This window comes from Brachyistius frenatus, unplaced genomic scaffold, assembly GCF_029030835.1.
Source record: "Brachyistius frenatus isolate BFR_SWC_R1_liver_20210118 unplaced genomic scaffold, ASM2903083v1 Contig_192, whole genome shotgun sequence".
In the NCBI taxonomy this organism is placed as follows: Eukaryota; Metazoa; Chordata; class Actinopteri; family Embiotocidae; genus Brachyistius; species Brachyistius frenatus.
The window spans coordinates 32,501-46,942 of record NW_027210791.1 but is presented as its reverse complement, the minus strand read 5'-3'; the positions used below and the strand labels follow the sequence as shown (position 1 = coordinate 46,942).

The window sequence follows — 14,442 nt, the reverse complement described above, 5'->3', positions numbered from 1 at the left end:
GTCACCTGTAAGGTGTTGGTTGAGGTCACCTGTAAGGTGCTGGTTGAGGTCACCTGTAAGGTGCTGGTTGAGGTCACCTGTAAGGTGCTGGTTGAGGTCACCTGTAAGGTGCTGGTAGATCCCATCACGTCCTTGCTGCTGCCGCTGGTGTGGAAGGATGTGACGGTGTCCTGTCTGTCTGCAGGCTTCACACACTCCTCTGTTGAACACACAGACAGGTGATGCATCAGAGGACAGAGAGACATCAGGAATCAGCTCTGTCTCATGACATGGACCACAAGGCCACACCTGTCACCTGCTGGAAACCCTGCAGGCCGGTTGATGTGGAGGTAAAACCTTCAGGATGTCACACACACAGACGTGCACTGACCTCTGATATGCGGTAAGGAGAACGGAGGCGCGTGGCCGTCTCGCTCCCTCTGCAGGATGTGGAGCATGAAGGCAGTGTGGTCGGAGGCAGCTAGCGGGATCTCTCTGTCGCTCAGCTCCTCCTCCAGGCTGCTGTGGAAGAGGCTGAGCAGCAGCTCGTTGGGCAGACAGGTGGCGCTGTGGTTCTGCTCCTCGTTCCCCACCGCTGCAGACACGCAACACGTCATTCCTCACAGCCAACCTCCTCTCGTTTAATCTAAGCTTTTCTGTAGACTTACCTGTTCCTGCACTGAAGGTGAGGAAGAAGAGCTCCACCTGCTGGCACTGAGGGAGCAGCTGAACGAGGTCGAACTGGAAAGGAACCATGAGGATGCTGTCCTCAGAGGGTGGGGCTTCTCCTACACGCACGCACACACACACACACACACACACACACACACACAAAAAAACAGAGATAAACACGCAGAAGCACACAATTTTTAAATATACTATTTTTATTAAATGTAATTTCACGTAACATAAATATTTCTTTCTGGACCGTGGTCCTGCATCCAGATTCATGTTTTTGGACTTTGTAGGAAAGAATTTGGGCACCTCTGATCTATGCAGTGAGCACAATTTAGATCAGGGTCACACATTCGGGATCTGACCACATGTGGAATACCATCAGGATCTTCATCATTGTATTCTACCAGACATTCCTGTAAAATGTTGTCAATATATGAGCAGGAAGTCTTGCGGTTATGTTCACGGTGACCTTTGACCTTTGACCACCAGATTCTAATCAGTTAATTCCGTGAGTCTGAGTTAACGTTCGTGGAAGTCACATGACGTCGTCCTCATGGTGGAATCAGTGCTGTGGCGGTTACTTTGATATTAAAGTCCATCTTTAGTTCAGTTACCGTGGTTACCGTGTGCATCCTTCAGTCCAGCCGGCAGCGAGCAGACCTGGTCCTTGTTCTGACACAGCTGGCTCAAATACTCAAAGGTCATCATGGTGGACATACAGGCCTGGTCCCGGGGGAAGATCTGGAACGACACAGCCGCTCACTGCAAACACGTCTACAGTCCGACAACACGGCAGGACACTGAACTACGGTGCCCGCGTCCCAGCGATTGTGGACAGACTGTCCCTCTGGCGTACTCACCGCCTGAGGGATCTCCTGGTATTTGAGTCCCTGGAAGTGGCGGTGCTGGTCCATGCAGTTCATCACCGTGCCGCTCTGCGGTTCCACCCAGCACTCCATCACCAGGCTCAGCTCCGTGTCCAGGTCCACCGCCTCCACCTCCGTGTCGTTGTCATCGTCGGTGGAGAAGCTGGAGGTCCACGGAGGACGGAGGACGAGGAGGGGGAGATATGAGACGCTGCAGCTCGACCGAACCGACACGAGACATCGTTCATTTCAAATACAAGCATTTAATAAATATAAGCTCACCTGTCCTTGGTGGAGGTGGAGTGAGGTGGAAACAGGATGTACTGAACGATACAGGAGTGACTCTCTCTGTCCGAGTCCCCCGACAGGCCCTGAACACAGAAGGAACATCAGAGGAACTGAAGGTAAGACCCAGCAGACGACCTACATCAACGGGACCGAGAGGACGTCCTCCACATGCTCCTCACCTTCATGGGCAGCTCGATCACCATGTTGATGATGCCCTCGCCGCTGGCAGCAAAGTGAAAGCCTTCTGATACACGAATCCTGCACACACATTCAAGACATCCGGAGGTTAATGTCACATTAATATCTCCTGTTAAACACAGACAGCTGTGCTGCCTGAGACAAACAGCATTCAAACATGTCACTGAAGGAAGCTCAGGCCACGCCTCCGACACATTTTATTCTCCACCAGTGAATACCATCAAATCAAATAACGAACACCGAGTGAACTTACTGGTGCTACAAAGGCTGAAAAGGTAAATCAGTTTCTCTTTTGAAATTGAATTCCTGCAGAAGTTTCCAAATAAAAGCTGACCAGCGAAAGGAAGATGGAAGTCATACCTGTTGGAGCTGCTGAAACATCTGAGGATTTTTACTAATAGAAACTTCAGAGCGTTTGTAAGGTGGAAGAAGATAAGTGACTGAGAATGTTCAGAGAAAGCAGAGCAGACGTGATGATACCGAGTTTATCTCAACAACAGATGAACAGAAAGGAGTCTGTGTCAACAGCAAACATATATTTAATATAATATAATTTATATAATATAATATATTTATATTTATACTCCCTCCTGGCAGGTCTACCTGTTAGTGCCATCCGACCTCTGCAGCTCATCCAGAATGCAGCAGCTCGACTGGTCTTTAACCTCCTAGATTCACTCACACTACTCCGCTCCTCCTCCTCCTCCTTCTCCTCCTCTACATTCAGGACATGGTCCAACCTTGCATCCCAGCCCCTCCCTCCGCTCTGCTTCTACCAATCAGCTTGTTGCTCCTCACTGAGTTAAACACTCTACAAAATCACGACTGTTTGCTGTCCTGGCTCCTAAATGGTAGAATGAGCTCCCCAACAACATCAGGACAGCAGAAACTCTGAACATCTTCCACCACAAACTAAAAACACACCTCCTCCTCCTCCTCCTCCTCCTCCTCCTCCTTTACCTTGAACAGTAGAACTTTAGTATCTTAAAATAGAACTTACTGATAGAACTTTGTAGTTTGGCTTTCTTGGAAGAAATTGTATTTTCTTGATTCCTGTTGTTGTGGTTTTGTACCCTCATGGTTGAAATGAACTTATTGTAAGTCTTTGGATAAAAGAGTCAGATAAATGTAATGTAATGTAATACTTATATACAAACAGGGGAGATGAGACCCACAGGCCTCCTCGTAATAAAAGCCTTTTTAAATAAAAGCAAACTTCTTTTTGCAGCTGAGGTCCATTTCAGAGTAGTCTTCTTCAATGTGAGAGGCAAAAACTAAAATCAGACCACTTGGATATCATTTTATAAAATATACAGTCTATATCATTTTTGGAAACATCATCCTTCCTAATCAAAGTAAAATATTTTTCTGATATTAGTAAACAATTTCATTCTCTTTTAGAACAAACCTAAAATAAAGACGAATAATACAAATTATTTGTATTTTCTTAAAAACGTGTTAATTGTTTATGTTTATGTCTATGTCGTGTTGTTTGTGTATTGTGTGAGTTGTATAAAGTGTATGTTTGCATTGTCACTATGTAAATCATGAAGACCCCGGGAAGAGGAGCTGCTGCTGCTATGAAAAGGCTGATGGGGATCTAAATAAACAAACAAACAAATATGAACAACTGAAAACCTGAGGAGACAGATGGAAGGTGTGAACTCACTCGGAGAGCATGGACAGGATGTGAGCGACGGCCTGCAGGGCCACCGTCGGCCCCTGGCTGCTCTGCACCGCCCACACCCAGCGCTGGTGCAGGAAGTAGCGGGACAGCGAGGCTAGTGTGGAGGAGGCCGTCCGGTTGGCCGCCACGCTGAGGGGCCCTGCGCTGCTGCCGGAGGGCGGCGGGAAGTTCTCCATGTTGAAGATGAAGGGAGTCCTGAAGTCCAGCGGCAGCTTCTCGTACCTGCAGAGAGTCGGTGAAAATGTGCCGAGTCAGCAGCCACGTGGATCACACTGCAGCAGCTTCATGCGTCACAGTCGGCTGCGTAATTTGTGACCAGTCGTGACTTTAAATAACGGTCAAGACGAAGCTCGTTCCTCATGCTCTGACCTGATGAGCAGCTTCTCCAGAGGCTTGTTGAGCACCACCACGCAGGGTCTGTCCGACAGGGCCGGTTTGGGAAGGGGGATGGAGGGAGACTTGGACGGAGACGGGTGTCCAATGGCCTTCCTCTTGGTTTTGGGCGTGGCCTCTTTGTTCTGAACACGATGAGGAAAGCGAAGTTTGAGGATCTGCTCCCGCAGCTCGTCCACGATCTGAAGAACAGCGTGAGGAGTTATTAAACACTTTAATGTTTGAGTGAGTGTGTGCAGATGTACGGACTTCCACACACACATACATTACACATCACTTTTACTCTGGTCTCATTTGCACTACGACATATTTCTACACCTTCTACTTTGTGATCACTCCACAAAGACAATGGGCCTCATTCACAAACAGTACACACCCACCAATCTAAGCTTAAACCGTACGTACCAACATGCACAAATCTGGGATTCATCAACATTTTCTTCCCTGAATTTGTTCATCAGCCTCAGTAACATCCACCATCGTGCCATTTTTTTTTTACTCCTGAGGAAACACTTTTGAAAAGTGTTCCTTTTCTTCCAACTCTGACATGCTTGTTTCAATTTCTGCTGTGGTGAAATTTTTCTTTTTACTTTTTGGGGCTGTCTCTGTCAACTTCCCTTCACTTTGTTCATGAAGCTCCAGACAAAGGTGTCCTTGGAGGTGGAGTAACAGGGGCGTGACAGTATGCTAATTGCAGTGCGGATACGCCCCTGTCAGTTTACTCCATCCACTCCACCACTGAGTCCCACACCGAGCCACAGGGTGAAAACAACAGCTCTCCACAGTACCTTGTTCCTGACGTGGGCCGGGGTGCCGATGGGGAAGCCCAGACGCAGCACCATGCAGGGTGTCTTTGAGATGAGACGCACCAGGTAGAAGGAAGAGGGAGGCTGCTCAGACGAACTGCGGAGGCACAAACAACTCAATCTTAGTTGGTTTATTTTCATCGTTTTTCCACTGAACAGTTGATGTAATATAAATGTTTCAAAGAACAAAACGTGCTGACGTAGGCGGCGCTACAAAACCTTTTAGCTTGTCAACACAAAAATCTACATGAAGACATGAGCTCTCTTGACAAATCCCTCTCAGAGAGCTGGATTTGAAAGGAGATCAAAGTATGTAGTACTTCAAAGGAAAAGAGTCTGTTCAGCAGCAGAAATACAGATGTTTCCACATCAGTTTGTTCATCGCCCTCCTAATGATGAATCTCACTGTTCCATTCAGCTGAGGGAAAGCCGTCGATATGACCATGAAACTGATAAAAGATCATAATCCTGGCCCAAACATCAGCTACCACCAGCTGCCTCACCATCACCATGAGCTACTTCCATAATCTTAGCACCAGTATCCATCATATGAAACGTGTTATTTTCTGCTGTCTCACCTGTAAATGAGTTTGACGTAGGAGTAACCCTCCACCAGCACGAAGCTGCTGCAGTCCCTCAGCAGGGACGTCAGGGCAGAGTGGGAGATGCGACACTGGATGGTGCTGTAGCGGCCGTTGTTTCCAGCTGTGTGCAGATGTTTGGGGACAGGCCTGGAGGACCGCAACAGAGAGAAATCAAAAGGAGCGCTAACAGGACGGGCCTGGACGACCAGAGAGACGAGAGGCCGAAGATTATAACATCATGAACAAACGTCTTCTTCTCCGTTATCTTTCAATGTTTCAGTCCAGGGACTTCATTTATGAAACGGTGTGTAGGATCCACACTAAAAGTGCACATGTGCACAAAAACAGAAAATGGTATACGCAAAGAAATATTCAGGTTTATCAAACCGTGCGCATGCAATGTTCAATTTATAAATCACAATCCGCCTCATGTCCCGCCTTCAACACGCCCACATTCAACCAGAAATGGTCAATACAGAGCATATTATAAAGGTCGATGCATGGTGGTTCTTTGGTTAATCGTGTCAACATAATTCAAATGAAAATAAATGAAAAAATACATTTTGTTTTTAGTCAGAAGAAATGGTGTTGCTGCTGCAGTGATAGAAGTTCCACGGCGACGTCTCCATGACGACGTGCTCTATGAACTTTGCACACAACTGCACTAAACTAAATGTGCACAGTATGAGAGAAATATTAAAAACTGATGCTCTGTTCTCCAGTTCTTTAGTCTGATGCAGTTTGATGTTACCTTGTATTTTTTACAAATGACCCTGCTGGTGGGAATGTTAATGATATAAGATGTGATATGAAGTGAAATGAAATGTGTGCGAGGCTTCGTTATACGTATCAAGATGCCTGTCGCATGTCATTTCCACAATCTGGCTTCAGTTCACCGTCTGTCTCCAAAACGTGCGTACGGATGGCTCCGAGTTCGTTTACACGGGACACATTGTTCCCGTCAAGTTTGTGTTTATAAAAACGTATAAACATTTGCACGAGGAGCCGTGAGCGTACGCAGCGGTGATGAACAAAGCCTGGTCTATCGATGCATCTGTTCATGTCCAGGCGGTACATAGTAAACAAAAGATTTCTATTTCTCACATGTCGTGTTCGAGGATGATGGCGATGCGATGCATGTGCAGCCATCTCTGCCAGAAGTTGGCATCCATGGAGAGGATGGGCTTCCAGTAGGATGCAAACTGGGAATGAGAGGAGTCTTTGGATCCACTATGCTGCAGGGACAGGACCTGCAGCAGGAGAAGGAGGAGCAGGAGGAGGAGGAGCAGGAGGAGGAGGAGCAGGAGGAGGAGGAAGGAAGTGATTCCATATTACTGGATGTTAAATGAGTTTTCTCCACACGTCCAGTTGCCAGTTGTTTGTTTCATCCAGCAGGTCTATGTGTTGAATGAACTTGAATTAAACAGCATCTAAAGCTCTTATTTTGAAAGGCTGATGTTGTTTCTATATTCCAGTCACAGACGCTCTGTTCTGGAAAGCTGCATCATTTTTATGATTTTTTTTTTTTTTTGTAACTTATCTCTCTGTGGAAGTTCAATAAATAAGTATAAAAAAATTTGAACTAAAATATTTCTGTGACGTGCAGCATGATTATTATCACAGGAAGTGATTACATATTTATTCCTTTATAAGTTAGGGCTTAAAAAAAACCCACATTTGTATTTCTCAATTTTACGCAAAAAAACTCACTTAAAACTCCACAAATTACATCGCAATTCTCTTTCGAAAATCCACCACAAAATCCAACATTTTGGATCGCAACAATCACAAAATAAACACAGCAAAATCCTGGAGGGACTTATTATAGCTGAAGCTTCTCTGGACTCGAGAGGTGTTCACTGAGATCAGACTGCCAAGTTTCCAACATACTGACTGAGTTTGATTAAAGAGGAACCATCAAAGTACCGGAGTGGTGGAGCCGGGAGGGATGTAGAACAGAGGGACTCCGTTCTTGGTGCTCTCAGGAATCGTGTAGTTCTCAGGAATAGAATTAAAGGACTGGAGGTGGACGAGCATCTGATCGGTCTGGTTGATGCTGGAAGGACACACAGCACACGGAGTTACACAGCCAGGCAAATACATCCGGCATTCACAGAAATGTGTGGGCATTATTTTAAGAGCTCCGTGATGACGGAGCCGCTGTGACCGGACCTCCGGACCGGACCTCCCTCCCCCCGACCGACGCCGTACCTCTGCAGCGTGTTCCAGAAGCGGCGGATGACGGAGGTGCGGTACGGACTGGTGATGGGTTTCCTCTGCGTGCAGCTGATGTCGTGCAGGATGTCGTAGCTGCCCTCCATCGTCACCTCCACCCTGGTGGTTCTCTTGGAGGGATCCAGCGGCCAGGAGGCGGCAGCCAGGTACTCGATGTGCATGTTGTGTTTCCATAGCAACACCAGCTTCACCTCCAGCTGAGTGCCGCCTTTCGGGAAAACCACAAAGATGAATGTGAGACTACCTTTTTTCGCTCCTGGACTTTTTTTCTGCGACTTTGTTGAAGAGGGATGTTTACCTTTAGTGAGGCTGATCTCTCGGATGGTGTAGCCTTCTCTCAGCCGCACCGACACCACGCTGATCAGATGAGCGTGGACTTCTTTCTCCGTGTGCTTCTTCCTCCTCATCACCAGGGCCGGGTTCCCGCTGGCGGACACCAAGTGCTCGTTGAACAGTTTGTGTTGGGACACTGCAAAACACAGAAGTAGTACGTTTCATCATCATCGTCATCATCATCAACAGTAAACAAATGTAGGTTTTATCTAAAAAATGACACCAATGCAGCTAACAAGAAATGTACGGACAGGAACAGGAAATAAAAAGGAAAAATGTAATTTGACAAAAGCTTTGTCTTACAAATTAATATAAACTAAAGCCTCACATTCACCAAAATAAGATCCCTGGGTGGGATAATCTGGGTTCAGTCAAAACTAAATAAATAATAGATTCTTACTTCTGTTAGTAATCCTAAAATTAAAGTAACAACAAGTTTATAAAAAATGACCACTGATGACAGTTATAATTGATGTGTATGACTGAGGCTTTGGGGTCTGGTGATTTTATACATTTGGTCTAAAAGTCAGAGACTTCATGGAAAATGTGTCATATCTTCATGTTATCCTGCAAATAATCCAAAAGTTTGAGGATTCCCATTAAAGCAACTTTCAGAGGACCCTCAGGTTGATTTGAGCGACTCGTCAGAGGCGTGTTCACATTAATCAACACATACGTGTCTGTGTCTCCAGCGTCCGGCTGAGGAAGATAAATCGCTCAGTGTGTCAGGAAAGAAATAACCTCCTCAGAGAATCAGGTTCAGGTTTTATAGGTTGATCACGCGTCTCACCACAGAAGTACTCGGAGTTCATGGACTCGGGCGTCTTGAGGAAGGAGTAGGTTAAGAAGGCCCGGTGGTACGCGTTCATCTCCTGGCTGTTCAGGTCCACTTCAGGACAGCTGGGCAGGTAAGAGCCGAAGGTGGCCAACGAGATGAACTTCATCAGCTCTATGTTGGGGATGTAGCCGAAGCTGCAGTCGTAGGAGTAGGCTCCGCCCACCTGGAGAGGGACACCCGTAACATACGGAGACTCCGGGGTAAAGACTCAGAATCCCTCTGACTTGTTGTGACGTCTGTGCTGGTTTTCAACATGTTGAAGTATATAAGGTTTACACAGAACATGTTACCATGGTTACCTGGACAAAGGAGCAGGCGATGGTGCCACTCCTGAGCTGGTTGAGCAGCGTTTCACACACGGCGACATCAGGGACGCTCGTCACTCCGTCTGTGATTATAATGATACCTGCAGCACAGGCGGGGGACACGAATCATCGCTTTACTAGTGACTCAAACATCACATGACCTCATTGATTTGAAGCACACCGAGGTCAGTGGTGTCTGAACAGGAAAAACAGCAGTGCATCATGGGAGTCAGAGTGGGTCGGAGCAAGAAGAACATCTCTGCTCAAATCTCAAACTGATCCTGAAGCCACCATGTTCAGTGTGTGTGTGTGTGTGTGTGTGTGTGTGTGTGTGTGTGTGTGTGTGTGTGTGTGTGTGTGTGTGTGTGTGTGTGTGTGTGTGTGTGTGTGTGTGTGTGTGTGTGTGTGTGTGTGTGTGTGTGTGTGTGTGTGTGTATTATATATGAGTCCATATCAGAATTTTTAACTCCCCAATATCGGTCGCCTGTCTGGAGAGGATGATTACATTTTGAAGAAAATAATTCAGCAAATCAGTGAGCGAGCGGCGTAACACCTAATGAAGAACTTAACAAGTACTTCAGGTAAACCTACCTGCACTGGAGTTGGGGGGTAACAGCTGGAGGGCCAGGATACCCTGCCGTACCATGCTGACCAGACCCATATCGGCTGACACCAAGGACACGCCCTGCTTCCTGTAGGACTGGTCGTCCAGGGTGTTGCTATGGTGATTTGAGCCTTGTGCAGTCTCCACAGACTAAAAATCACATGACAAAATAAATATGATGACATGTATATTGATCAGCAAGACATCTGATGGAGCACGCAGTGACATCAGGCTATTAGTAACCTCTAATGATTTTCATCAAATGCCAGAGAATAATGCAGCAAAGGATTGTGGGATTAGTTAAGACATCAGGGTAGCAGACAGGCAGCAGAAGTGCAACAGTGAGGCTAACAGGATTCACTGTTTTTAAAACACAAATAAAATGTCCAACATTTGTACCATCACAGATGCTGGCTTCAGAACTGAGCTGATAACAAGCTGGATGGTCCCTCTCCTCTTTAACCTGGAGGATGCAGCGTCCATGATTTCCAAACAGAATCCCAGATTGTGATCCATCAGACCTCAGGACAGTTGTCCACTTCACCTCAATACATCTGCAATGATCTCGGTCCAGAGAAGGCGGCGGTGTTTCTTTTTAAGCTTTACACAACTTTTCCAGTTGTATGAGAATACACTTTCCTAAAATGTACAAAATTTCTCCGTTTCAACATTTGATATGTTCTCTTTGGGCTCGTCGTTCCACTCATATCTGAGTATTCGTGACCTTTTTGATGAAGTTTCTCCATTCATAGCGGTTTTGAGCTTCGATGTAGCAGCTATAAATTGATGTGTTTGTGAGAGTTGTAATTCCATCTGTCCAGCGGAGTTTCTGTCTTCCTCTGCTTCTTTTACCTTCAACTTTACCAAACATAATCAGCTTTTCCAGGTTGTCTCCTTCTCGCCTGGCAATGTGACCAAAATATTGCAGTTTTTGTTTTGCAACCACTTTGAAGAGATTTTTTTTTTTCTCTCCAATTTCAAGCAGGACACTCTCATTGGTCCTCTTGGCTGTCCAAGGAATGGACAGAAGCTTTCTCCAACACCACATCTCAAATGCTTCAATCTTTCTCTGATCTGCAGCATTGATAGTCCAAGTTTCGCATGCATATGTTGCAATTGGGAAAATCAAGGTGGAGACCAGTCTGATCTTTGTTCTTTAGCTGATGCTTCTGTCCTTCCATATCTTGTTCATAGCAGACATTGATGATTTTGCCATTGCAAGTCTGCGTTTTATCTCAGTGGAACAACCACCTTGGTTCGATATCATTGACCCAAGGTCATTGAAATGGTCTGTTACTTCAATTGCGTCGTTTCCTGCATGAATTGATGGGTTCTCTTCACATTGGTTGACAATCATCACCTTCGTCTTGCTTACATTTAGAAAGAGGCCAAACTTCTCCCTCTCTACTTTCACTCTTTCAATCAGATTCTCCAGTTCATTTGCACTGCCTGCTAATAAGAGTCGTGTCATCAGCATATCGCAAGTTGTTAATTGTTCTGCTCCCGACTGATTTTCCACCATCATAGTTTTCAAGGACCAGTCACATGATGTGTTCTGCGTAGGCATTGAACAGATGAGGAGACAGTATACATGCTTGTCCTACCACTTGCTCAATGTTAAACCAGTCAGTGTCTCCGCATGCAGTTCTCACTGTTGATTCCTGATGGTCATAGAGTGTCCTCAGCAGTTCTATAACATGTTTTGGGAAGCCCATTGATACTAAGGTAGTCCAAAGGTTTTGGTGCTGGACAGTATCAAAGGCTTTAGAGTAGTCAATAAAGCACATGTGGACTGGAAAATGGAATTCCATAGCTCTCCATTATATTCCTAACGTTTGCTATCTGGTCTCTTGAGGCCTTCCTTCAACAAAACCTGCCTGCTGAAGTGATCTCACGACACAAATACTGCTTTATTCTCTCAACACATATACTGCTTTACTCTCTCAACACATATACTGCTTTATTCTCTCAACACATATACTGCTTTATTCTCTCAACACATATACTGCTTTATTCTCTCAACACATATACTGCTTTATTCTCTCAACACATATACTGCTTTATTCTCTCAACACATATACTGCTTTATTCTCTCAACAATAATGTATAGGAGGATCTTACTTGCATGAGAGATGAGAGAAATGGTTCTGTTGTCTTTGCATTCTCGAGTGTCACCTTTTTTAGGAAGCGGTAAGAATATTGATCTTGTCCAGTTGGCCAGTTTTTATCTCTCCAGATCAAATTGCATAATTTATGCATCACACTCACTCCCTGTTCTTCTGTTTCCTTCATCAGTTCAGCTGGAATATCATCATGGCCTGGTGCTCTACCCGTCCGCAATTTCTTCATTGCCTGTACCACTTCTGCTCTGAATATAAGAGGTTCCTCTTCCTCCATCTCAACTGGTTCTGATGTACCTACTAGACCATCTCTGCTAGCATACAACCCTCGGCAGTACTGCTTCCACCTTCGCTTGATTTGATCATCCTCAGTTAGAGTTTCTCCATCTTCATTCACCTTTGGTGTTTTCTTCCCTGTGATTTCTTTCACTGCCTTAAAAAGATCTCTGGAGTGATTGGAAGATGAATGTGAATTATTTCCAAGGAAAGCCTGCTTCTCCTGTCTAGTCCTACGTTGCATTCTCCTGCTGAGATCTTTATCCTGCTTTTTGTCCTTTTCAGATTGTAGGACCTTTGCTTTTATCAGCCGTCTTTCATCAGCTAGTTTACCAACTTCATCTGATATCCATGGTGACCGAGATGTCTTTGGTTTTGGCAAGTTCTTTAGTGCTGCTTCATAGATTGCTTCCTTTGTCTGTTCCCAAAGTTCATTTGGAGTCCATTCTTCTTCCTTTTCAAGCACTACTTGGAAAGAATTGATCACTTCCAGTCGGTATTGATGATTAATCCACCTCACATCATATCTACGTGGAGGAGTCTCCCGTTTCACTGACTTCAGCTTCATCTGGATTTCAGCTACAAGTAGTTGATGATCTGAACCACAATCTGCACCAGGGTATGTTGTGGTTACCTTTACGCTCGACCTCCAAACTTCCCCGGATCGGTTCCAGAGGAAGGAGACGGATCAAGCTTTGATACACACAGTGGTGGATACACGCATTATTAGTTTGAGTGTGTTCAAGGACTTTGCTGACAATAAATAAAATATTGAATACCAACCAACCCTGCCCTTCTCCTTCATAGTAGTGTTGTTAATAAGAGGATTCATATTACAGTGTCTACATTACTTTTATAAAGTTGAATGTGTTGTTTTCATGAGGCGTGTCATTCCATCACCTTCTCCTGAGCACTGGTCTGCTCGTGCTGCTGATGGAGGACCTCTGCGATGGAGCTCTCCACGGCTCTGAGCTGCTGATAGATGTGATGCAGGAACTCGTCCAGGTCGATTCTGTCCAGCTGACATCCTTGTACCAAAACCTGCAGAGGAGAGAAAACTGTCAGAGAAGTGCAACAGCATCCAGAGCAGCTTTAAACATCACATAGGAACAAATACAACACATTCCTATTTAATCCTCAGGTTTCCTGTTCGGCACATGTTCATACACCAGTGAGAAACACCAGGACGAGCTGTAAATGACTGAACCACCTGGTGTGAAGCGAGGCCAATAATTGAAGAGTACGCCAAGATGGTGATGAAGATCTTGGGCTTGAACAGCTGATCGGTTCCGGGGACTTTAAAAGGTTGAACCAGACCAGCCAGACACCGGGACAAGGCATGGAAGACCTCATCGAAGATCATCTCCCCGGTGCTGTCGTCCTGCAGAGCACAAAACACACTTCACTTGTGAAGAAACCCGGAGCTCCGTCTGCTGAGTAGTTTTTAGTTGATTGTAAAATACTGCATTAATATTGTGTGGTCATAACCCCTAACACTGAGATATATTAGTGTACTTCCAGGACATGGCACTGTGATAACTATGTAGTATAAGACTAAATAAAAGGTTCACACAGACTTGTATTTATCTATCAACAACCACTGAGATCACAAGATGTCCACTGAACTGTGTTTGTGTTTGAGGGCAGATCACTTCCTGGAGCAGCTCGAACAATAAGCAACGCAGAGAGACTCAGACAATAGATGAAATACGAGAAAGTTCAGAGGCTGGTCCTGATGTGTACGGAGCGCAGAGAAGATGGCCCGATCCCAAACGCACCCTCGAGCCTGAGCACTGAAAGCCTCACGTCGTCACCGAGGTCACGTGTGTGTGTGTGTGTGTGTGTGTGTGTGTGTGTGTGTGTGTGTGTGTGTGTGTGTGTGTGTGTGTGTTGTGTGTGTGTGTGTGTGTGTGTGTGTGTGTGTGTGTGTGTGTGTGTGTGTGTGTGTGTGTGTGTGTGTGTTGTGTTGAGTGTGTCTGTTGTGTTGAGTGTTTGAGTCCGTGAGGGACACACTATCGTGACATCACACGCTGCTTGGAAACAACACGACGCCGTTGGAAAAGAAAGAAGACTTCAGGAAGTATCTGACAATCACTGCTTTTTATATTGGAGTTCACAGTATTTTGTTTTTATATATATTTATATTTATGCGTGTTTAAATTACCTAAGCTTAGTAAAGGCATTAACATCAGCAAACCCAATGCATACGTTAGAATTGAAATACAAACAACTTCCAAAACATGTCTAAATAA

General features: G+C 45.4%; 1 protein-coding gene across 1 annotated transcript in view; it reads right to left on the bottom strand.

Moving 5' to 3' along the window:
- The window catches only part of szt2 (SZT2 subunit of KICSTOR complex), an 85,228-nt gene that overhangs the window by 67,640 nt on the left and 3,146 nt on the right, over positions 1 to 14,442 (bottom strand). The window contains exons 4-23 of the mRNA XM_069718468.1: positions 13,401 to 13,571; positions 13,091 to 13,231; positions 9,782 to 9,944; positions 9,185 to 9,291; positions 8,838 to 9,048; positions 8,013 to 8,183; positions 7,691 to 7,922; positions 7,406 to 7,535; positions 6,584 to 6,729; positions 5,474 to 5,626; positions 4,878 to 4,992; positions 4,066 to 4,271; positions 3,679 to 3,918; positions 1,991 to 2,069; positions 1,806 to 1,894; positions 1,518 to 1,686; positions 1,272 to 1,398; positions 648 to 767; positions 371 to 574; positions 102 to 199 (exon numbers count right to left, since the gene is read on the bottom strand). Of these exons, the coding sequence (XP_069574569.1) occupies positions 102 to 199; positions 371 to 574; positions 648 to 767; positions 1,272 to 1,398; positions 1,518 to 1,686; positions 1,806 to 1,894; positions 1,991 to 2,069; positions 3,679 to 3,918; positions 4,066 to 4,271; positions 4,878 to 4,992; positions 5,474 to 5,626; positions 6,584 to 6,729; positions 7,406 to 7,535; positions 7,691 to 7,922; positions 8,013 to 8,183; positions 8,838 to 9,048; positions 9,185 to 9,291; positions 9,782 to 9,944; positions 13,091 to 13,231; positions 13,401 to 13,571 (3,072 nt within the window). The remainder of the gene's footprint in view (positions 1 to 101; positions 200 to 370; positions 575 to 647; positions 768 to 1,271; positions 1,399 to 1,517; positions 1,687 to 1,805; positions 1,895 to 1,990; positions 2,070 to 3,678; positions 3,919 to 4,065; positions 4,272 to 4,877; positions 4,993 to 5,473; positions 5,627 to 6,583; positions 6,730 to 7,405; positions 7,536 to 7,690; positions 7,923 to 8,012; positions 8,184 to 8,837; positions 9,049 to 9,184; positions 9,292 to 9,781; positions 9,945 to 13,090; positions 13,232 to 13,400; positions 13,572 to 14,442) is intronic.